The sequence below is a fragment of the Hyaloscypha bicolor genome (genome assembly GCF_002865645.1).
Source record: "Hyaloscypha bicolor E unplaced genomic scaffold K444scaffold_16, whole genome shotgun sequence".
In the NCBI taxonomy this organism is placed as follows: domain Eukaryota; kingdom Fungi; phylum Ascomycota; class Leotiomycetes; order Helotiales; family Hyaloscyphaceae; genus Hyaloscypha; species Hyaloscypha bicolor.
Window position 1 is genome coordinate 1656298 of NW_020194518.1, and position 23078 is coordinate 1679375.

Genomic DNA, 23078 nt, shown 5'->3' on the forward strand with positions numbered 1-23078 from the left:
TCCTCAGGGACAATGGCGACAGCGGCTGGCACTGCCGCAACCACTTGCAGCGATTGGCAGGTCGCCTCGCAATTACACACAGCTATGACGCAGCTTATAGCTTGATTGGAACGCAGCACGTTTTTCTCGTCCACGTTCTCGATGTTGACATGCACGGGATGGAAAAGACTTTGCCCCACCCCCCTGATTCTTGGCGATAAGAACCCCGCAGCTCCCAGGGAGCTTTTCTGTGTCCTACGAATCACATGATAATATAAATATATCTCTAATCATCGATCATCATGGCTTCAACAGAAGAGACCACAGTCCCTGAAGCACGACCAATCGACAGCACCAGGTTCAAAGAATTCCAGATCTCGAAGGCCGGGCTCTCGGGCCTGCAGATCTCGTCTAAAGACCCCGCCTCCCCCCATTCTCAATTCTACATCGACACCTCGCTATTCCTCCCCTCGAAAAAGGACATCACGATCCACGCCGGCGCCTCCGCAAAAGGCAAAACCCTCGGCGACGTGGACCTGAAAAACTTCTCCGGACACTACATGATCGAACTAGGCGATCCGAATGTCGAGCCTGTTGTGCTTGAGGAGTTGGATCGAGTGAAAGGATGGAGCAGTAGACATCAGTTTGAGTTTGCGTTTGGCGGGAGGGAGAGGGATGTGTTTTTGTGGCGGCATAGAGGCCGGGATCTGGCCGAGAATAGAGATGATTTGGAGCTGCTTGTCGAGGACGAGGAGCGGGAGGAGGAGGATGAGGTGCTTGCTGTTTATGAGGCGAAGGGGGGTGAGCATGGGTGGAAGAGTAAGGGGAGGCTGTTGATTAAGGAGGGGGGTGGGGAGCAGTGGGAGTTGATGGTTATTTTGACGGCTATGGCGTTGATTGTTTCGAAGAGGAGGGAGCAATGAGCTGCTGTGTGGTGAGAGGGCTTCTAGGCGATGGCTTGCGAACCACTTCCATGCTCTTTTTGCTTGATATTGACATTGATTATATGGGTACCTTTCAAAAAAAGTTTTATTGTGTTCTCAAAAAGGATAAATCACTTAACATTTCATCGCGGATGTCATTTCAAGGCACAAAGACAGAACAAGACTTAATGAACTTCATTGGAAATTTACAATTTCAGACTCCAGCAATGCATAATCCAGATGCAACGCCATCAAAGCCAGTCCTCCCAAGCCCAAACACCAATCTATGCTCCACCCAATGCGGCCCCAACTCCATTCAAAATTCAAATGCCATCCACCCTCTCCCCAATAAATCAATACAACTCACAAACCACACTCCCCACCGCCGTCACCGCACCAAAATCCAACTCGTCATATACACCAAAAGTTCCCAGTGGGTACGTAGCCCCGGTATCACTGAACGCGTTGCAAACGACCTTAGTCAAATCAACCGTCGCATCGTTCGGTGTGATGGAGAGTTTGGTGGCTTGGCAAGGAGCAAAGCCGTTGTCACCGATGCAGACTTTCGTTTCGCCAATGACGACTTGGATGGCGTGGGAATCTTGGGTAGCTTCGGTCACGAAGACGTCAAGGTGTTGGGTGTCGCGAGCCACGGGGGTGAAGGCGGATGCCAGTGTGGCGACGGACATGAGGGCGGCGATGAGGGAGGAACGCATGATGAAGCGTGAAGTTTGTTTGACCAAAAGTACCAAGGTGGACTGAAGATGACTGGTAGAGAGAATTGATAGTATGAGATGCTTGGGTTGGAGAAGATGTGAGTGAATGTGGATGAGACCGAAAGCAAGTGAAATGAGCAGCAGAATATATACTTCTCACCGTATCCTTATTTAGACACTTCGCTGGTCAGTTGTCAGCGCAGTTTGTCGTATTATCACACAAACCTCAGGTGTGACGAGGCCGATTGTTAGCATAGCAAAATCGCAAGCAGTTCTGAGTGAGGCGCAGGTGATGACTTTCATCAACCGAGAGCTCAGCGTGCACGATCCTGGGGGTGGCGGCCGACCGACTCGAAATTTCGGCCCCAACACCGGCGTTACGGAAGAGACTGCCACGACGGAGTAAATACGAGGATCATTTAAGGTGAAGGCTGTGTACTCACGGATGAAGTCGGATTCCCCGCGTAGGGCTGATGCATGACATTTCTCTCCGGAATAATCGGCGTCAGCACGCGCCTCATCCGCAGCAAATGCCTCTGAGATCTGAGGCAACAGGACTTATAGATAATTATAGACTTCTGACAATTTGTCCTGTGAACTGAAGAACGGTGGCACTTAAAATAACATGCAGGAACGAGGCAATTGAAGAATGGAGTTGTGGTATTGCTCTGCTGCTTACAGTGATGCACGCTGATTCAACGCTGGGTATCTCCGCGGAACGTTCATGAATCGTGCCTATCCACCCATAAAGTCCAACATGAGAGTCGTGATGAAATATTCCTACAAGCAGCAGACAGGAAATTTTCATCGAGATGAAATGGAACCCGACGAGGTTTGCATGCGGCTACATGTCAAGTCGACAGACAAGCTCGAAATATGAAGTCGAGACGGTGATTGGCTGCTTGGTGATGCCGTGACTATGAGAGGAAGTCGAAGGCACATTGACATTTTCATAGCAACATGCTCAAGAAAATGATCTCAAACATACGGATCACTCAATAAAACAGAAGTGAGAGTGGAGAAGTGAGAGTGGAGAAGTGAGAGTGGAGAAGTGAGAGTGGAGAAGTGAGAGAGAAGTGAGAAACATGTTCAACTCTACATTAAGTCTCAGAGGCGACTTAAAATCCAGTGGCGATGTGGTCGAGGCGTCGAGTATAACGGCTTGAATGTGCAGCTGAGGCGACATTATCCGCTAGAAGAACGTACTAATCTGAACTATCCAAAGGCTGATTAGATAAAGTCAAGATCCAAATGCGAGATACATACCCGTGGCATTTTCCCAAAGTGGCGTTTTCCCTCAAGACGATAGTCCTTGTCAAACTCCTGATCGAATTCTATATCGTCGCTGGAGGTATGATCAACGGGTGGTGCAGACGACAGCTGTCTGACGCGGACTTTTGGAATTGAATACTCTGGAAACTTCTGACTGAAAAGCTCCAGGCATTTCTGCGTCCACCACCGGATCTTCTCTCCACAAATAGCCCGTAGTGTGCCGCGCTCCAGACGACAGAGGCGTTGGTCAGATGGTACCCGGATTCTGTCGGTCATATCATCAATTCTCAATTTGAGAACGATTGTCAGGACTTTCAAAGGAGGCAAACGCCGAAACCATTTAATGTCGTGACCATCGTCGATAAGAAGGTGCCACTGTTCCCAACTCATGGCTAGATTTTGGATGCCGTTGAATTGGGCGAGGAGTTGACGCAAAATGGGAACATCGAACTTTCCGTCTTTATTCTGATGAGTGGGAAAGTAATCGACCTCTTTTAGCAAGCTCAGGAAGTAGAAATCGGACATGCCTCTGAAGTAGACGTGGTCGAATGTTTTGTTGATATAAGCAGCTCCCCGAAGAGGGACATGAGTCTTGACGGCGGCCAGGGCCCAGGCGGTGTATTCTTTGAGGGCGACCAATCTTGCGTCCCGACAGGCCGTCAACAACTCGGGATTAGAGAACGCCACGCCTGGGCATACTCGCAGTTGTTGATTTAGCTTCGCGGAGATCGGCTCAGACTCAAGATCCTCTGGATCCGGAGCGACCCACAACACACGAGGAGAACTTGCTGGGATAACGACAGCCGCCCAAGACCATATGAGATTTCGAATCTCAGGAGGAAGCCTGGAGAAGCATGTGAAGGTGTTAGCTGGCTGGCTCGCCATCAATCTCGAAGTGTCTGTTGTGGTGGGTGAGTAATGAAGCTTCGAATATGTGAACTTGGACGCGATTACCTCTCTCTGATCTCGTCCGAACTACTAGTTGCGAATTGTTGATTTCCTCTCCTTCAACTACAGTCGATGGTGTTGTACGCATGGCCAGCTCAGATTGACCTCCGATCTTTCGTCTTTGAGGGACTGTTTTCTTCCTTGAACCGGCAGTCTTCGAGACTGGAGCTGGTCTAAGTTGAGCAGGTGGACGTCTCGTGGTGGGGAGCTCGTCGTCCTGGGCTTCGAGCTCATGGTGTCTATTGGTAGACTCCATTGGGGGCTCTTGACTCGAGGAGGATGAGTTAGGGAAGAGATCGAATTTTAGAGGAAGAGTTGTGGACAAAAGAAGTTCGCATGCGAGCGAGGTTGTGTATAATAGTCGGAGGGGGGTGGGAGGTGAATTAGGGCCGGAGAAACTGATCTGCACCTGCCGGCCCTAGAATTTCAGGGGCTCGCTAGCAACACAGGGGCAATGGCACCTTTTGCTTCCTTTGCATTTGTTGCATGGACCATAAAAGTATCTATCTATCACCTTTGTGCTGCAAGAAATACAGAAGATTGTTGCTCAAGAGCCAAGTGTCTTTTCCTCGATAATTTAAATCCACGCGACGAAGCATTCCTGAGTGAATACCAGAGCCATTTCACGTGACCCCCTTCCCCACATCACTCGCTGTCTGATTTCCCGAAGTCTTCATCCGCATTTCATCGTCCACACATCTCCCCACACGTCCACCTGTACTGTTACAGCGTCAGACCACATGTATTCTATTCTACAGTAGAGAAATACAGCCACTATATCCTCGTCCCTTCCCTTCCATTTTCTCTGTGACTCAATTGATCTAACAGCACAACAATCATGGCAGCTCCAGTCAACTCCGGCTACGTCCAAACGAGCGACCCCTCGAAACCACGCTCCGACGCTGCAGTCCCCTTCCGCGACCTCATACCTTCTCCTTCCCATCCTCGAATTGCCGGAATTGTAGATCACACTGCCCTCAGTTGGTGCGAATCGCGCAGACAGATCGAGGCCCCAGCGTGGCTGATCAATCGACTCGACGCGAAGAATTTGGAGAAACCATACAAAGGGTTCACGTCAGACGGGAAGGTAAGAGAGGGATTGTATAACTATGCAGAGGATGAGGGTGCGCCAACGGAGGAGGTGATGGCCCGGACGGCAGATTTATTCAAGATTCTTAGCGGCGAGCAGAAGGACCAGGTGCATTGTGGGGAGGTGACGGACGATGATTTCAGACTGTGGTCAAACCCTGAGCTCTACATGAACCCAGGTATGTCAAAGGCTGAATTGGGGTAGATATCGAACTGACTTCATTCTGCAGGCGGGCTGCGACTCGATGAATGCTCCGCCGAAGTACAGACCGCAATCCATACGATCCTCAAAGCTTCAAGCTCTCCCGAAGGCTACGAAAAGATCCTTGGCTGCTGCCTCACGAACGACTTCCTGGGACACCTTGTAAATGGCAAGAGGGTGCTGAATGAACACTCCTACAATTTCCGCCTCTTTGGCGTTCTCTCTACCTCTACACCATGGGGCTACACATTTTTCGGACATCATCTTTGTCTGGCAGTGGTCTTCCTTGGGAAGAGAATGGTGTTTGGGCCTACATTCATGGGTGCAGAGCCAGATAGGATTGATGAGGGCCCACACGCAGGATTGAGACTGTTCCGGGCAGAGGAGATGGAGAGCTTGAAATTGATGCAAAGTCTACCGAAGGAGCTGCAAGACAAGGCGACACTTAGTAAAGGAATGGATGGGAATAGTTTGGCTGCAGATAGGTGGAATCCGTTTGATGAGAGACATCTCGGAGGAGCGAGGCAAGATAACAGAATTGTACCATATGGTAAGGTATCCTCCTTTAAGGAAGAATTAAGCTAATAGTTATCACAGAGGGCTGCTTAGTCTCTGAATTCCCACCAGGCAAGCAAGAAATGATCATCAATCTATTCAAAGCTTTCAACGAATATTATCCAGCGCCGGTGTTGGAACATCGGCTCGCCCTTTTCAAGGAGCATTTGAACGAGACATATTTTGCGTGGATTGGTGAATTTGGAGACGAAGATCCGTATTACTATAGAATACATAGTCCAGTAGCGTTTATGGAGCTAGATTTCCATTGTGGGAGTAAGTTGCAAATATCAAGATCGGGTGTCAGCTGCTAACATCTTGATAGTTTTCTTGACAAATACAACTCCAGCGAGATGTCACATCCACACAGTAAATAGATTGCCTAACAGAGGAGACTACGGAAAAGCTTTGCTAGAACAGAACGGGCTTAAGTCTTGAATTCGGGGTATATATCAAATGAAAATCAGGCTTGGGTATCAAATTACGTGTGCCTCTCCGGAGTCCCGCCCAGGACTTTCTCCTCAGTATCATGAACAAAGCGCTCTTTTTCCAAGTATCGCTCGAGTCTGCTCGTTATATCCCTGGTTTGCTTTCCGCTTCTCATTCTTTCTTGAGTTTCGAAGTTTCGATCCGTCCCCACTCCCCACAAACCTCCTCCATGTCCCCACTCTGCGCTATCCCCACTTCAAGTCACGCCACCATCACGTGTCTTTCATAACTCGATCTCCTCTCTAACCCCCACCACCACCATCTCCTCCTCCGTCCCCGCCAGAATCTCCTCCCCCATGATGCCCCCCATAATCACCACCATAATGCCCCCCCTCATGCCCGCTTCCATAATCCCCTCCACTTCCATAATAGCCTCCCCCTCCAACATCCCCCACATATCCAACCCCATGCATTCCCCCATAAGACCCTCCATAACTATGGCTCGGAAAATCCCCCCAATACCCGTCTCTCCTCGCCATCGTTCCCTCCATCTGTTCCCTCTCCTTCCCCTTCCCTTTCCCCTGCGAACCGTGGAGTCTATCACCCGCAAGCACCTCCTCCAACTCCTCCCTCCTCTCCTGCCGAAAGTTCCTCACTACGGAGCTATCTCGCCTCTCCTCATCCCTTCTCTCACCGGTAACAGCAACACCGATTTCAGGTTCCTGCCCATATATTTGAGGGGAGGGAGAAGGCGAGGGGTGAGACGCTCTCAGCTCACTACTCCCGATCAACAATCCGCTATACTGCGGCCCCGGCAAATTCTCTAGGCCCAGTCTCGGGTCATATTCCCTCCCCTCCCCTCCTCCCCCATCATTAAAAGACGCACTGTAGTAATTATTGCCTGCCTCCACCCTTTCTCTCCTCTTCTCCAATATGGTCTTGATGATACTCTTTCTCCGCGCAGGCTTCGTCCCCGCTGCCCCATCCCTAGCTTGACTTTCTGTCTGTGTCTTTTGAGGTTCGGGGGGAGCAGGCGCAGGAGCGTGAGAGTTCCGCTTCTTAAGGGATGTTGGGCGGGCGGATTTTGTATTTGGGCGGGGAGACTTGCTAGGAGGAGGGGGCTCGTTGTTGTTTCCTGGTGTGATCGTGATTTGTGGGGGAAGTGGAGGGGGAATATTTGCATTTCCTGGGGAGACTCTTATTTCTGGAGGAAGGGGGTGAGGAAACTCAGGGTGAGGAGCGTCGGCATGTTCGGTTGCTGGAGTGAAGGTTGTAGGTGGTGAGGGTTTAGACTTTTTGGAGGGCTTTGTAGAGGGAGGAGCTGCTTGGGCGTTGTGGGATCTGTTGTACAATTAGTTTGGGACTGGGAAGATTAAGAGAGGGAGGGAGGGAGGGAGGGAGGGAAGGAAGGAGCTGAGGACTGGAGGGACGAAAAGGTGGTGCGTGCCTTTTTCTGAGCACCTTCCCCTTCTTGGGGGGGTTGAAGAGGGTCGCGAACAGCATGTCGATTGCAAAGCTGTTGTGCGGATATCAAAGGCTAGCACAAAATACGTTTTCTCTGGTTGTAGTTGGGAGAATTCATGATGTTATGGTGTCATGAGGTTCAAGACATGGAAGGATGAGGCTGTGTCGTTCCACTAGTATAACAAGCTAACTAAGGTGACTTCTTATTCGCTAGCGGTTGAAACAGCGCTGCTGACGTGGAGCAAACACCGAGATGTGATTTGGAATCGGATTGGCGGGTTGTTTGGGCTTGATTGCGAATCATCGTTGGTTGTTCCAGGTTTTTGGAGGCGGGGTAGGAGAGGTGGTGTCACCAGTGTGACACGAGGGGTCGTCACGTGAGGAGGGGTAGTGGAGCGAGAGACGTCAATGAGACTTATGGTAAACAGATTTCTTTCATATAACGAGGTGTCTGGCTCTAATGAAAGTCAGCGAGGACTTCGTGGGTTTCAGGCATGTTACTTTGGTGAAGTACGGTCGAGAACGAGCGGAGGTCAAGGTGGACTTCAATCAGATACTGAGATGTTCGGCTGACGGCCTCGCATTATGACTGGCGAGTCTGCTGCCTACTCTGAGGCCGCTCAATAACTACGATAAATCAAAGGGAGGATAATCACGGCAGACCATCCTATTTATCGCAGCACGCACTTTCTCCTACGTAATCTGATCAAGCGAGTGGGGAGGTGGAGGAGACTGTTGGCTGCTCTAGCCAGTGGTCGAGATCCGAGCCACTACAGACCTCATCGAGGTAGCACGAGCTTCCAAAATTGAGCAAGCACCTCTCTGTGGGAACTGTCGTGAGCTTAGATTTGATCCCCACAATGCAATAAAAACAGAACGCGATGGTTAATAGCATTTTATGCACTACAGGCTCAAGGATCAACTTCCACACTTGTCCAACCTCAAGCCACCTACCAAAAGAGGATGCAATTTGTGCGGATTCCTCGCGCAGGTAACCCGAAAACACATCTTGGACAGTACCTCGATTATAGCTGGATTCGAATGTGAACTTTTTGGCCAGGCTTCGCCGGTGACTATATTGAGTTAACATTAAACAAAATGCATATTGGGACAAAACACAATGACGATGATCGGCTTCCACAGTTTGTGACGGGCCGGATTGGAGTTGGAACTATTACTGAATCGCTCAGAATTGATGTGCAGGGCGAGGAGGGTTGGTGTTCCAGAATCTTGTCAATGATGTTGATAACTAATACGATACGTAGATTTTCTTTGCGGTTGTCCGGATTCAGACACCTTGTCTGAGAGGACTCTAAGTTTTGTAAGAGACAAAATCGAGCTTTACGTTCAAAATAATCAAATTAGACACGGTCATTGCTCTCAGCTAAGAGCTTCAATGGGCCTCTCCGGTTACTGGTAGTTGGTGACGGTAATTTCGTCCAGCTTATTGAGGATGATAGTCGATTTTTTCAGTACCCTGCCCTCAGGTACTGCTGGGGATCTTCCGATGCAATTGTATCTGCACGTACCCTAGCACCAAATCTAGGCTTCAACGTTTTACGTTATCTTTATTGCCACAGACTCTCCCGGATGGCATAATCGTAGCTCGACACCGTTCAGTCCCTTACATTTGGATCGACGCACACTGTATTTTCCAAGTTTCAAAGGAGGAGTGGGATAGAGAGGCGGCGAAGATGGTGAACACGCATATATCACCATTGTAGCGACTTCTGCAACATCAGCTGATGCAGGTTGCCTCTTCAAGCGGCCCTCGTATCATCGTTTAACTCTGACAAATGCCGGAAATGGTGAGCCCAGAAGGGTCCTGAACTTCTCATACCCGGAATACCGCAATAGCTGCTGTGATGTCAATGATTCCGTTTGGAACAGCCATGGCTGGACACTTTAGGAAAGGCTGCCATCAAGGCGACTCAACTTCTTCACCTGCCATGGAACTTGGTTTGAGTGCCGTGGGGCCCATCGGAGACACGGGTGAAGGATGGATAGCAATTACTGCCAGACCGCCATGAACGGCAATGCGGTGACAACCAAAACGGCTCCTAACGACGGAACCCAGACGACGAAGACACCCATCACGGTTGTCACGGCCATCTCATCCCCTGTCTTAACAGGTACAAAAAAAGGGAATGGTTCGGGTTCTGGGTTAAACATTTTAGACAAAATTGTACATGGATGTGGATTGGGCCCTGGATCGCCAGCTACGATTATCGCAAATTTCAATGTTTGAGGGCTTTTAGGACACCAACATAAAGTCAATGGAAAACATATGTTCGATACTCCTTCATCAGGCAAATTCCAGATGGAGGAAGTCAAAACAGTGGGTTCAGAATAAGTGCTGATTGCTTTTGTCATTAAGTGTACGAGTTCTTCAGAATTCTCTCAACAGATGTTACTTTCTCCTCGTGTCCCCATCAACAACTTCCGCATCATCAACAAACAGTACACGGCACGTCGGTAATCGCCTCGGCAATAGCATAATACGCAGGCTTCCGTTGCAACGTCTCATTATAGATATCCGCACCACCCTGTCCCGTAAACGCAGACGGAACCCACGAATACTTATCATCGAAATCCCAAACCGTAATACCCCTACACCGGCGTCCAACCTGCATACAACTCGCAACAGAATCATAATAATTCTGCGCCTGGGTAGCCTCGCCCGCGGCTGTATAATATGGCGCCGCAACAAACCTCACATCCAGTTCTGTGATCGCGACGTCGACACCGAGATCCAGGAATTCTTTCTTTGCAGTGACCTGGGCTGCAACGGATGGAGTGCCACCGACCTTGAAGTGCGATTCTAGACCAACGCCGTCGATTTGGATCTTCCGGGCCTGCAGTTCTTTGACCAAGTTGTAGGCGGCTGTTGTCTTGGTGCCAGGGCTCTCGAGCCCGTAGTCATTGTAGTAGAGCTTGATATCTTTGCCAGTCTTCTTTACGGCTTCTTGGGCGAATTGGAAGGCGAGGAAGAAATACTCGGGCCCGATGGTGTCATGCCACTGAAAAAGACATGGAAGTCAGCCGAAGGTCAAGAAGGAGTGAAGTGAGGCTGTACTTACAATGCTGGAGGAGAAGGTTCCGTCACCGTTCAAGGCTTCGTTTACCACATCCCATGAGTAGCAGCGGTTACCCCAGTGAGTGACCAAATTGTAAATATGGTTCTTCATGACGGCTGTCAGAGTTGCGGCAGTCCAGGTACCGGATGTTACCCAATCGGATATTTGACTGGACCAGACGAGGTTGTGACATCGGACCCGCATTCCATTCTTTTCAGCGAGGTTGAGAACATAATCTCCTCCTGTGAAGTTGAACACATTTTGTTGGGGCTCGGTATACATGAACTAAAACCTATTAGAACCTCATCAATTTTTTTCTTGGGTACAACAGCTCACCTTCATCATGTTGGCAGGGGTGATCTCTCCAAAATTCTTAGGGTTAGTCAAGATTCTCAAGTAATCTTTATCCGTCTGTTCAGCAGTCCCCGGAATATCTGCAGCTGTGCCAAACCAAAGTTTTCCGTTGTCCCGTGCAAGATCATTCAGATATCTTGGGCCGGTTGGACGGTGTGGTGCTGATATCGCAGTTTGCAGGGAGGCGAGAGCCACCAAAATGGTGGCAAGGAAAGAATGCATTTTCCCAAAGCCAATTAAAGACTTTTATTGGAGCAGAAACGACTGAATGAAGAATTCAGAATCTTTTCCGCCATGTTGAACATACTTATAGAAAAAGCTCACAGAGCTTGATATTCGCTGGAAGCTAGTTATTCCTGCCCGTACATCCGAGGAAAACCCAAGAGCACGGTTCCTCCCCGACTGAAAGGCGGAGAGGCGCAGGGTATTCAGAGGGGAGGCGAGGGGTCAATTTTCAGGCTGATTGTTATTTTAATCAGGCTGATTTATAGCTCAGTAGAAAACTAGTCCTCGTGTCATGGAGAGCGCAAATCCCCGCACAAATGGAGAACGGTAAGCGGAGCGTAATCCCAAAATGGCCTAAGTATTTTTGTTTACCCCTCACTAAGGCTAGCGAGGATAGGCGAGTTTGGCCGATGATCCCTCGTACCCTGAAGTAGAGTGTAAGACATTTGCAGGGTTATCGGAAGATGCTCAGGGGTTATAGCGCTGCTGGCAGAGCAACCATAGCGCTCGGACGCTGTGAGGGTGGTAATTATAGGGTACCTTAGCGAACCTTCCCCTGTAAGTACAGGGATACGCCTTAAAAAGGTGTGGTACCCCTTGCTTGCGATTTATAGCGTTCGTTCAGGGCAGTGGCCTAGAAATATAGGGGGCTTTAGTGGTTGAATCCAGCAGAAAGTGGCCTGAAAGTGGACTTGTAGTTCAAATGCCCTGTAGTCCCGTCACTTTATGCCGTGATCTTCGTAACTATGACAGAATCATGAGATCATGATTGAGTTTTAAAATGTAGCTTGAGCGGTGTAATAGAAGTTTTCCGTTTAATTATTGAATAATTTCAAGTGGCCATTATAAATTGAAACGGTGATCAAGCGGTGGTTTACCAAGGCTGAGTTACACCCCTGCAACCTAAATCTTAAGATCTGGGTCCCGAACCACTGCCCTGAAAACAACAGTTGAACTAGATATAAAAGTAGCCAATGGCTAGCACTTGGATAAATGTGAGAGCGGCTTGGATATAGCCGTGGTAACCCCGTTGTTACCCAAGTGGTTCACGGATGAGACCATATTTGCAAACTGATCGATTCTTAAAAGTAAAAGGTACCTGCGCTAGGACTCCCACCAGTAGCATCCAGTTCCATATTTCTCATTGGTACGTAATACGCCTTCCCCAATAGTGTGCTTACGTGTTTGGATTATCGAGATCCTCCCAGTAACCTCTCGCTTGTCCGGGCTTTGATACTTCCTCCTCTCCGGCCGACAGAATACATCCCCCCCCCCCCTACAAGTCTCCCACAAAAGCTCTTGTGAGACTAACACCCCATCCTCCCGCAAATCAATCCACCCAGTCCAATGACGACACATATGGCTAAGAAGGATATATTACTAGTTCTGGGCCAGTCAGCTGGTATCCTCTATATTAACGTGAGTGTCTCCCTAAGCCTTTACCCTATCGCGCAGGCAGCACATAAGCACAATGAGGACGGGGATTAACACAGCAGAAACGACGCCCCCAATCTCCATGTTGCTCAGGCCCCTTGCGAAGATGTGTGAGAGGCGAGTGAGGACTTCATCGTTTATGGAAGGCATGTTGTGTATGTATTTGCTAGGCGTGAGTTGGTTTGACTTCCCTTCCCGCCTCCGTTCTAGTTGCGTTTGAATGACGTGCGAATAGCTGAAAGCTGCTGAAATGGTTTGGGTCGAGTCTCTCTAAGCACTTTGCTTGAGAGGTTGTGGAGACAAGTTGATTGATCGAGATTGGAGAAAGGGAGTAAGAGCCTGAGATAGATGGAAGGTTTTATATGCAGTGGTCTGAGAAGAGAAAAGTTGTTGATTTGTTGTTGAATAACTTCTTGCTCAAATTCCAAAGCATTCAGGCTGCTTAGGAGGAGAAGAGGGGCTTGTAATTCGGTGAAGAGGTGAGCTATGAATCATTTCTCACTGTCATGGAAAGGTGTCACAGGTTCATCGAATTAAATGACTGTCCAGTGTATATCTATTAGAACAATGTAAAGTTCCCCAGAGTGTCCTTGGCCATCTTCGCCGGCGTATTTTCTCGAAATAAAAAGCCAGTGGCTAGCTACAATTCCGAAATCTACTTGTGATCACGAAGAGACAACTTCTGGCGACTTAAAGAGAGTCAGCTTTAGCTTTTAAGCATGCTTGAATGCGATTAGATAAGGCGTGTTTACTTGACCTCTTATCCTTTACAGCAGGAGGACCATATAATGAAAGCTAGGAGCAGAAGCCCACGAGGAATTCCAGAGCGGTGCCTGCGATAGCTCAACCAGGAAGGCTCTAGTCTCGGACATAGAGATGAGCGAAGTCACCAATGTGAGACATGAGTTTGTGGTTTAGAGGCGCCATATTTCTTCTCATTCAGAATGACCTAGTATAAAGGATTAACTTATTATTACTTTTGCTATAATTATGGGTTTAGAGTGTATGGTCTCTATTATATCCTGGATTGACCTCAACCCAGTTCTTATTACTCGAGTCAAAATATTTGAGTGAGAGGCAAGAGGCAACTTTATTCGATTCTGAAACTGGACAGATAAAGCGCTGTCCAACAGGGATGGAAGGGGTCGTCTAATGTGTCGAGCAGTCGGTATTTCGGAGTTGATCAGGGCACAGCGGAAGCCAGTGGTTCAACCTGCTTAGCAGATGAAAAGTTTAGATGACATTTGCAACACTAGATTGAGAGAGTCATGTATCAGTTCTCGCGTAACCATTAAGAAGGCACAGAGTCATGTTATATCAGATTGATTCACGTGCCCCTTTTTAGAGCTCTGAAGAGTTTTGGAAACTCATCGATTCAGAAATGTGCCAGACCTATCTGACTGTAAATCTTTTCCTGGTCCCCCCCCCCGCCCAGGTTGTTGTCTTAATTGCCTAATAGAAAGATCAGGTTTCGCTCCCTTTCACCGCTCGCAGCGAGTGCTAAAAGATCTTTATAACCTAAAGAGCCCACGGTTACAAGCCTGAAAGATGTTAGCATTAGGCACCCAGGAAGAGTTTCTTGAATCATGCTTTACCTGCCGTCACCTTCTTCCAGTTAGCCTAGCTCCAAAGCAACCAAGGAGCATGACACCAACAAAAACTCCAAAAATAATGCCTGCCTGTGCTCCAGGGGAGATTTCTCGTGCGTAGATGTGAGCGATATGAGAGAGTTTGTGGTTTAGTGGCGGCATATTACTTGATTGGTGAGACCGGTTATCTGGATGGATGCGTTTACTAAAGTGTTGACTTTCTGTGTGGTTTTTAGTGTTGCTGATCTGGGTTTAGTCGCTTTATTGTTCTTCCGAGTAATTGATATGTTGTCTGAATAGGCAAGGGCAGCTTGTTCAGATGTCAAAATTGGTTATATAACAGGGAAGGATTTATACGACCAATTGAGCAATTATTGTAAGATTTTACTCGAATTGGCGTTCGACCCAAAGCTAAGTAACTCACTCCAGTGGGCAGGGATTGTAGCACGAAATCAAGTGTGCCATAGAGTCACTGCCACATACTCGAAGATTACAAACACTACACCTTACACATTGATTCACACGGAGTTCTCTTAAAGTTCCAAAAGTTCGTGCTCATCGATTTCAAGACTGCCAGTTTCCGATTGGAAGACTTTCCCAACGTGCACCTAAACCCCTAGCCTTGGTAACCTAACCTTGTTGTCGGGGCGGTCTTCAATTATAATGTCAGGTATCGCTCCCTTCGTTTATGAACACTCGCTCCACGTCCAGAATGACTCTAAGTCCTGAAGAGAATATCGTCGACAGATTACCGCAAGTCAGCATATGGCAAGCTGGAAAGACTTTCATGATTATCTTGATCTCACCTAAAATTGGCGTGTAATATTGCCAAACCAAAGCACCAAAGCACCCAAGGCAATGACACCAAAGATACCGGCCACAACATAGGCTGCGACGATTCCACCGGAGACATCTCGTGTGTAGATGCGAGTGATGTGAGATAAGACTTGGTCATTGAGTGGCGGCATATCCCTCGTAGTGGGAGATTTTTTTTATCGACTATTTTGTCGTTGCCCCTTCTTGAGACGAGTTGTAGTGTGTCCTCGGATGTGTCTAGGTATGGGAGAACCGATTTGTTGTTTTTGAGCAGATGCGTTTTTGAAAGTTCGAGTGACAAGGCGGAAGCACGTATTGAATAAAACTTTATCACAAATTAAACAGTAGCTATGTGAGCAGTAGCTATGTGTGAATGAAGGAAGTTTCAAAAATTCGGACTTTTGGAGGCAATTCAATTTCAAGTGTGAATGTTTGGCAGAGGCTTTAGGGCATCGATTTTGAGGCATTTGATCACTCATAACTTGGGATCCAAAAAATCGCAGTACGTTATGGTTATCCTTTTTAAAAGTGCAAGTGTTTCTCAGACATCGTGGATAATTCTCTAAACTTCATTGATTTTAAGACCGTCTAATTGCGCTCTCTTCACTCTTTTTCAACAACTTTCATTCCCTGGGAACTATATAACCCCTCCCGTCACGATTTGCCCGGAGAGAAGATTATTTGAACCCATGGAATTGTGACGAGCAAATTCGAGCATAACTCAGTTCTAGCTAACCTCCCGGTCCCGCCCAAGGTCTTCGAGTTTGTCGGGTTCAGAAAGGTAAGATTACAACCAGATGTTGCGATGCGAGCAATGATGAAAACACTAACAGACCCTCTACCAGAGCGATGAATACAATAGTATCACTCGAAGCCGCTCTCTTGGAGATGTAAGATATGACTTAGTTGTTGAGTGGCGCAATATTGCCTCTCTGCTAAATTGATATATTAAGTCAATGTCGGTCGAGTTCGCCAAGATGGATTGAAAAAGAGTATGCCCCTATTAACCCCCTATTCAGCTCGCATAGCATTTCTAAACTAAAATGATCCGTACAAATTAGTAATTTTGTACACGACTTAAGATCAACTCTATTATATATATATATATACTAGTATCCTTCTAGGGCTACCTTAGAAGGGTGCTTATACAGTTAAGAGTTTAATTCCCATCTGGCCCCCCTTCCCCCTCTCTTAAGAAGAATATGTTTTTAATTTTCCGTAAAAGAAGACCCTTTTCGGCTATGTTTTAGCCCCCAGCGCATATATATAAGACAGGCAAGAAGCATATCCCTTTATTGCCCTCATAACCGCTTAAGAAGTATATCCTCACCTTTTAATATTTATTTATACGAGTAGTACAGGAGTCGCGTGTCTTAGCCTACGGAGACAGCGGCATAAAGTAACGGGAATACAGGGCATATTTTATAATATATTAATAAAGACTACTAATAGGCCCTATAGGTCTTAGTTTCATCTCCCCATAATAATATCCTAGTTCCTATAAGCCCTATAAGGGTCCCCTAAAGTAATTAATTAACCCTGTACCCCCTCAAAAGAAGTAAATAGGAGCCAAACCATAATATTAAACTATATTAATATATAGCTACCTTCTTCTGGCCTTTCTTTCTATCTTCTTTATACTTATTTCCCCCTTCCAAATAAATTATCTCTTATATATAATCAGGAATTACTATAATTTACTCTTAAATCTTACTTTAGGGAAGATCCGCCTAGTATTTCTCTTACCTTATTCTGAGCTTTTTTCTATTACTTATAGGCCCCTGTCTAGTAGTTTCCTTTTTTATTTAAAACTATACTTTCTTAATTATATTAAGATTAGATAAGTTTTCTAGCTAAAATATCTTTATAATCTTTTATAAATTATAAATCTCTTTTTAGTAATATAACTTATAAGCTAGTATATTATTCTTTTATATAATTATATTAGAGTAATTCTTTTAGTACTTTCTTATAAAAGATAAGAGCTTCTTAATTAATATCCTCTTCTAATATTAATACTAATTAATTTCTTTTTATTTCTTTTTTATAATAAAGGCTCTAGTTTTCTTATTATATTTCTATATCTTTTATATATTTCCTAATATCTGGCTATAGATATTTTTCTAATTCTTTAACTATTTCCTTTATTTCTTCTCTTATTTTTATTTATTAGCTTTTTTAATTAATGAATTCCTTATATTAAGATTAGCTTTATATTCTCTCTTTTTCTTTATAGTTTCCTTTTCTTATATATAATAAGGCCCTTTCTTATTAAAAGAAAAAGCTTTCTAAAATATAAATTTAGAAAAGCCTTTCTATTTTCTTTATATATAATACTTATTATATATTTCTTTAGATAATCTTTATATATATTTCTTATTTTTTATATCTTCTAATTATACTATAGTCTTATTTATAAAAATTATATTTTTCTAGTTTTCTAATATCTAGTATATTTGTTTTAAGTATTATTTTAATTACTTTTTTTTATTAAACTTATTTAGTTTAGGCTTTATTATTAATTTATACTAAAAATAGCCTATTTATTTAAAGACTTTCTAGATAGTTCTAGAAGTAATTTTATACCTGTACTTTCTTATTTCCTTTATAATTATAGTATAAGAAAAGCCTCTTATAGTCGAGTTCTAAAATATAATCTTTAAAATATATTTAATTATATTAATTAAAATTAGAGGTCTTCTAAATTATAGTATATTTAGAATATAACTTATTTCTAAAGGCATATTCTTATTCTCTCTCTAGCTATACTCTCTAGTAATAGCATATAATTAATAAATAATTATTTTGGGTACTCCTATAGCCTTTTTAATCTGAGCCAGAGTCTTTCTATTCTCAAGTATATAGATTGCCTTGATTCTTGTACTAGTAAAGTACTCTTTATATATGGCAGTAGAAATAACAAGTTTAGTTAAGGGTACAGGTTATATGGGAAGTACCAAAAGTAGTGGGCTTGAATTATCGTCTTTATCCTTGTCTTCTAAATTAGTAGGTAAATTATACCATATATTGTCTTTATCTTTAGTATACTTATTAGAATACTCGTTATTAGACGAATCAGGGGGTGACGAGAGCTCTGATTACCTATCTAATAAATTAGGGAAGTCAAAAAGACCTCCAAAAGTAGCCATAATAAATTAAAGCGAGAGTAAAGAAGAATAAAGGATATAGGAGAGCTTAATAGGGGGGTAAAAGCTCAATTTACCCTGCTACCGATTACGGACGTACGTCTAAAAATATAGGGGCTAAGGCCCTATAGAACGCTGTGGCTTAATATAACGTCCTAATCGAGCTGCATGAGGTTTCAGTAAGCCTTCAGGGGTCTTATGGCCTTGACTTAGTGTAATTACAGTGGCTGCAGGGCCAAGTGAGACACTATAGGGCATATTAGAGGGCCTAGAATTATGCATGCCCTGTATTCCCGTCACTTTATGCCGCTGTCTCCGTATATTCTTCCTGAGCCAAGTAGCAGAAACATAAATCGCTTGATTTCTTGTCAATTTTCACGCAGCAAATCCATGGGAACATATCATGTAAGCTCATCGATTTTTAAACGTGTCTAAGGCCCCTCTAATCACAATACATGCTCCAGCTCTCACGGCTCCTAGTGCACCCATCCAGTCTATGGAGGGTAAAAGTGAAAGGTTTTCCGCGTTGAACGCCGTCTTCTGAACCATAAAATCGTGGAGCCAAGTCGACAGCATAGGTCATCCTGGAAACCCTTTCGAGAACACCTGGTTTTGTTCAATTATCCTCTTCGCTTCAAGAAATATACAAGCCCAGCCATTAGAATGGCAATGATGGCTACTGACCCAACACCTAAGCCGACCGTAGCTCCAGCGGAAAGGCCTCTTTCCGAGATGTGAGACATGACTTGGTTGCGGAGTGCAGGCATGGTGAGGTTTTGAGGTTTGTTAAGGTTGTTTAGTGAGGTTGTTTGGTGAAGTTGCTTCTGAGAGTAGGCGGCTTTGAGGTCGCCAGTGTAGTTCGAATGGATTTTGGTCTTAGTACAAATGTTTCGAGAGTGTTGATAGATGAACAGAGGAGAATTTAAGGGAAGATCTGAGTGAGGTAATGTATGTCTTTTAACCGAAATCGAAATGCTTTCGAATATGGCAGGTCGGGCGTCGCAAAGGTGGTTTGCGCTGAGGATGTCCGTTAATCTTCAACGATTCTTCATCCAGATCACCAGAGCAATGAGGAGCGAGATGATAACTCCCGTTGCAAGATCCAGGCCAGCTATAGCCCCGCCAGAAAGAGCTCTTGTTGAGATGCGAGAGATGATTTGGTCGTTCAGTGTAGGCTTGAGGTGGAGTTTTTGATGCTCACTAACGTTTCTGTAGAGGCTTGACTTGGTTTGATGCCTTGGTACGGATTTGAGGGCGTGAAAAGAAAGACAAAAAAGTAAGTAAGTAGAAGTACTCAGTTGGAGGAGGTATCGAGAAGCCTTTGACTCAAGCAGGTTGGCGTGTCGCGTCGTGATTCACGCTGATATTATCCCCTTAGTCTGATCTTCGATGGCACCATACGCAGGCTAGGACTACGGTCATAAGAACTCCTGTGCCAACACCTAGACCGCTGGTAGCCCCGGAAGACAGAGCTCTTGCTGAAATATGAGAGGCGGTTTGGTCGTTGAGTGCGGGCATAGCGAGGAGTTTTTGATTCTTGGAAAGGTCTTTGACGAGGTTTGACTTTTGACTTGATTCGTTGCCTTGGTACTTTTGGGTATGCCGAGGAAAGATAGCGAGAAATATGTAGAATATCTAAGCAAATTTAAATCCTTGGAGAGCGTTGAGATACCGTTGAATAATACCGATTGTGTATCGCGGCGTGAATCTTTTCAATGGTGCCCCTAAACCTCCCTACCACAAAAGCGACGGCCAGAGTGATAACAACCCCTGTTGCAAAACCTACACCGATCGTAGCCCATGGAGAAAGTTCTCTTGCAGAAATTTGAGAAATGCTTCGGTAATTGAGAGCAGGCATGACAAGTTGAAGTGCTTGGCGTGTTTGTCGTGCTGCAGAATTTGGCGTTGGTGAGGAATAAAATTAGTTCCTTTATAGGCGATATCGCACCTTTGACTCCCGAGTCCAACGTGATTCACACCCTCGTAATTCAAACCCTCGTATACGGTGTATCGATACCGCGAAATTGGTATCTCTCAGGATCCAGAGTCATAAGATAATGTTATTAGAGCTTTTGTCAAGGCTGCAATATAGACTTCCAACCTATCTCACAGGTTCGAGTATCCTGCAACATCAAAAATGAACATCCGCCAGAATCCTAAACTCCAAAGAGTAGCCCCTACGAAGCCCGCGGTCAAAAGTCGGGGTAATACATGGAATTAGCTCCGTAAGCCCCTGTAAAATAGCGAGTAATTGCTAAACACACGGCTTCATAGGCTACAATAGCGAATTTTATACCGTCGCATCGTCTGGGAATATATAAAACGACACCCCCTGGGTGTCAATTAGGGCAAGGGTGTTAACGACTCGTAATTGGCTACTTAAGCTCTTTAATATAAGTATAAGCTAATATATTATAACCCTTGTATTATAAGTACGTGCTTTTTAACTTATAATAAAAAAATTTCTTAAAATAATATTTTAATTTAAGGAAGTTTATATACTAATTAATTAAGCTCTAGTTTTTAAGCCTTATAAAGCCTTATAAACTATACGCTTATAAGGCTCTTATATCTGGTTTTAAGGACTTATTTAGTAAATTTCTAGGCTTTCTTAAGCTTACTATAATAACTGGTATAAATGTATAATTTTCCGGAAATAAGAATTAGAAAACAAGTTTAAAATAAGGAATTAAGCTAAGATATAAGTAAAGTATTACTAAAGATTAAGGCATTTCTTTCGTCTTTACTTTTTAATATAGTATTTTTAATATATAAGATTTATTAAACTTTGAGGTTTTAATTATTATATTAATTCTACTACTATACTTATCTTTTAATTATAAAATATGAAATTTTTAACTTCTTTAATCTAAATTTTATAAAAAGTTTATATTTAAATAGCTCTTAATTATTGCTATAAGGAAGTGAAATCAGTATTAAATTATATTAATTCCTTATTAAATTAAATTAAATTAAAGAAAAAGCCAGAGTTTTAGTATTCTTGTCCAAGCGCCTTTACTTTGAGTTAGTGGCTAGTCTAGCCCCCAATCGACATTCCAATTAATCCCCCCCGGGGGGGGGGGGGGGGGTCGTTTTATATATTCCCTCTAGTTTGTGCAAAATAAGTGAGAGTAAGTTTGAGACTTTATAGGCTCGAAGCCTAAAATTATAGGAGCTTATAAGGGCTTCTAGTAATAAACCCGAAAATTTACAAGGCATTACATAGCGCTTGGCCGCTATAACACCCTGACTTCTGGCCGCCGCCTTCGTACTCCTATCTCCATCATAAAAACAGCACCAAGCCCCCAAACCATACCACAACCATACTGTACCACAAAACCACGCCTACATCTCTGCCCACCGTCCCCGAATTCTCAGCTTCACTCTTCAATCCAAAAACGCCATCAAAGCCCTTCTGCAATACCTTCTCCTGCCTCTCAACCACACCCCTCCAAATCTCTCCCACGCCCCCATACCTAACCATGTTCCCACTATGATTGTATGTCCCTCCATTATACCACTCACTCCTTACAATGCGATCCCAATCCCACCCCATCACCGCTAAGCTGAACTGCGCATCTGTCGGTGCTGAGAGGTAGATTGCGGAGGCGAGGGAGGTGTAAGATGGCTGCGCTATCCAAGTAGATTGGAGGGACGAGAGGAGTGCGGTTACAGTTGCGGCCTGGGAGGGGTTGGGACGTAGGGTTGCGGGCCAGGTTGGGGAGAAATGTGGGAGACTTGTTTTACTCCTGTTAGACATTAGTTAGTGCCGGAAAATGGAAAGGGCCTAGAAAAGGAGACATACGAGGCCTGACTCGTCGTCGAGCAAATTCCCCCAGGCGGCGGAGTGCAGAAGCCCGTCTCCGCACCTGGTGTTGGAACTCTCGGCACGTATGCCGTTGGATTCTGAGCTCTGACCCCTCCTCCATACGCGAGTGCCACCAGAAGGATCCTAAGAAAATTCAATCTCCTCATATTTGTTGCTCGCCGTGAACCAGTAACCAAGTAGTAAGTACTATGAACCAATAGCGGAACCTGAAATCCGACCGAGCTCAGCAGCGAACGGACAGACTGCGGTCAAACCCAGGGGTGCGAAGATGTTAAGTAAATTAATAACTACCTTACCTACCCCTCAAGTGAGTTGTTTTCTTGTTCAGTTTCGGTCAAAATCTTTTCCTTAATTAATCGCTCCTGCAACCTTCCGTCGAAGAACAACGTACGGACCCTTTGGCCTCGCAGCACGCAGGGACATTCTCGACTCCGTGTGACGGGCCTGATCTAGAACATGCAAGGAAGCGTTTGCACTTCGTTGTGAACATCGGACGCACCACAGAACCAGCCGTCTGCCGGTTTGTGGTGCTCGATCGAGGGCCAGTGCAGATTCGCAGGAATGAAAGCCAAGTCCTTCCCGAAAACTGGGTATCCAATGAATTAACAGGAAGATAGCATTGAAGATCGGGAATGGGGTAGAAGAACAGATATACAGATCGGCGTACTCGTCACACAGAACAGACACTGCCTCCAGATCTAGAAGATGGAGGAGAAGTGAGAGGAGAGACGGGGAATACAAACCCCAGATCATTCCGCCGTTCCGGCAAACGTGTAACGATATCAGGGAAAGGAAGGCTTCGCCATGGAAGCTCTTCCTAGCCAGCGATAAAGCAAAGCCCCGGACTCTATATCACGACTAACCAGGGAAGGGCTGCAGAACAGCCTGCTGCTTTAATGCTGAAGTAAATGGTGAGGTGAATGCGATGAGCACGTTTTTGCTGCACCTCGACAATCTCATCCTGATACCCTTCACCCTTCAGAGGAATTGTAAGCGCCTCAGATGTGCAACAAGATGCTCCATACAGAGGA

At 45.3% G+C, this 23078-nt stretch overlaps 6 protein-coding genes across 6 annotated transcripts; 2 read left to right on the forward strand and 4 right to left on the reverse strand.

Moving 5' to 3' along the window:
• The first annotated feature begins 100 nt into the window (after positions 1-100).
• On the forward strand, positions 101-1355 carry K444DRAFT_608212 (uncharacterized protein). Its single transcript, XM_024879330.1, has one exon. It carries the CDS (start codon positions 282-284, stop codon positions 900-902), a length of 621 nt encoding a protein of 206 aa, XP_024742539.1. The 5' UTR covers positions 101-281; the 3' UTR covers positions 903-1355.
• On the reverse strand, positions 1088-1618 carry K444DRAFT_625185 (uncharacterized protein; the record flags this gene model as incomplete). Its single annotated transcript, XM_024882488.1, has 2 exons — positions 1088-1095; positions 1270-1618. The coding sequence occupies 2 exons, from the start codon at positions 1616-1618 to the stop codon at positions 1088-1090; spliced, it is 357 nt and encodes a 118-aa protein (XP_024742540.1).
• A 1205-nt stretch (positions 1619-2823) lies between these two features.
• On the reverse strand, positions 2824-4320 carry K444DRAFT_703536 (uncharacterized protein; the record flags this gene model as incomplete). Its single annotated transcript, XM_024888069.1, has 3 exons — positions 3845-4320; positions 2885-3789; positions 2824-2844 (listed from the first exon to the last, which is right to left on the reverse strand). The coding sequence occupies exons 1-3, from the start codon at positions 4092-4094 to the stop codon at positions 2824-2826; spliced, it is 1176 nt and encodes a 391-aa protein (XP_024742541.1). The 5' UTR covers positions 4095-4320.
• Positions 4321-4676: 356 nt separating this feature from the next.
• On the forward strand, positions 4677-6122 carry K444DRAFT_625187 (uncharacterized protein; the record flags this gene model as incomplete). Its single annotated transcript, XM_024882489.1, has 4 exons — positions 4677-5106; positions 5158-5679; positions 5727-5960; positions 6010-6122. 4 exons carry the CDS (start codon positions 4677-4679, stop codon positions 6120-6122), a joined length of 1299 nt encoding a protein of 432 aa, XP_024742542.1.
• Positions 6123-10027: 3905 nt separating this feature from the next.
• On the reverse strand, positions 10028-11679 carry K444DRAFT_640447 (glycoside hydrolase family 10 protein; the record flags this gene model as incomplete). The annotated part of the gene is made up of 4 exons (XM_024884500.1): positions 10028-10597; positions 10658-10939; positions 10991-11144; positions 11606-11679. 4 exons carry the CDS (start codon positions 11677-11679, stop codon positions 10028-10030), a joined length of 1080 nt encoding a protein of 359 aa, XP_024742543.1.
• A 9822-nt stretch (positions 11680-21501) lies between these two features.
• Positions 21502-22193, reverse strand: K444DRAFT_625190 (uncharacterized protein; the record flags this gene model as incomplete). The annotated part of the gene is made up of 2 exons (XM_024882490.1): positions 21502-21967; positions 22024-22193. 2 exons carry the CDS (start codon positions 22191-22193, stop codon positions 21502-21504), a joined length of 636 nt encoding a protein of 211 aa, XP_024742544.1.
• Between the last annotated feature and the right edge of the window lie 885 nt (positions 22194-23078).

Bases quoted from the DNA above. Each gene is read 5' to 3' on its own strand.
- K444DRAFT_608212 (XM_024879330.1), top strand. From the start codon at position 282: ATGGCTTCAACAGAAGAGACCACAGTCCCTGAAGCACGACCAATCGAC.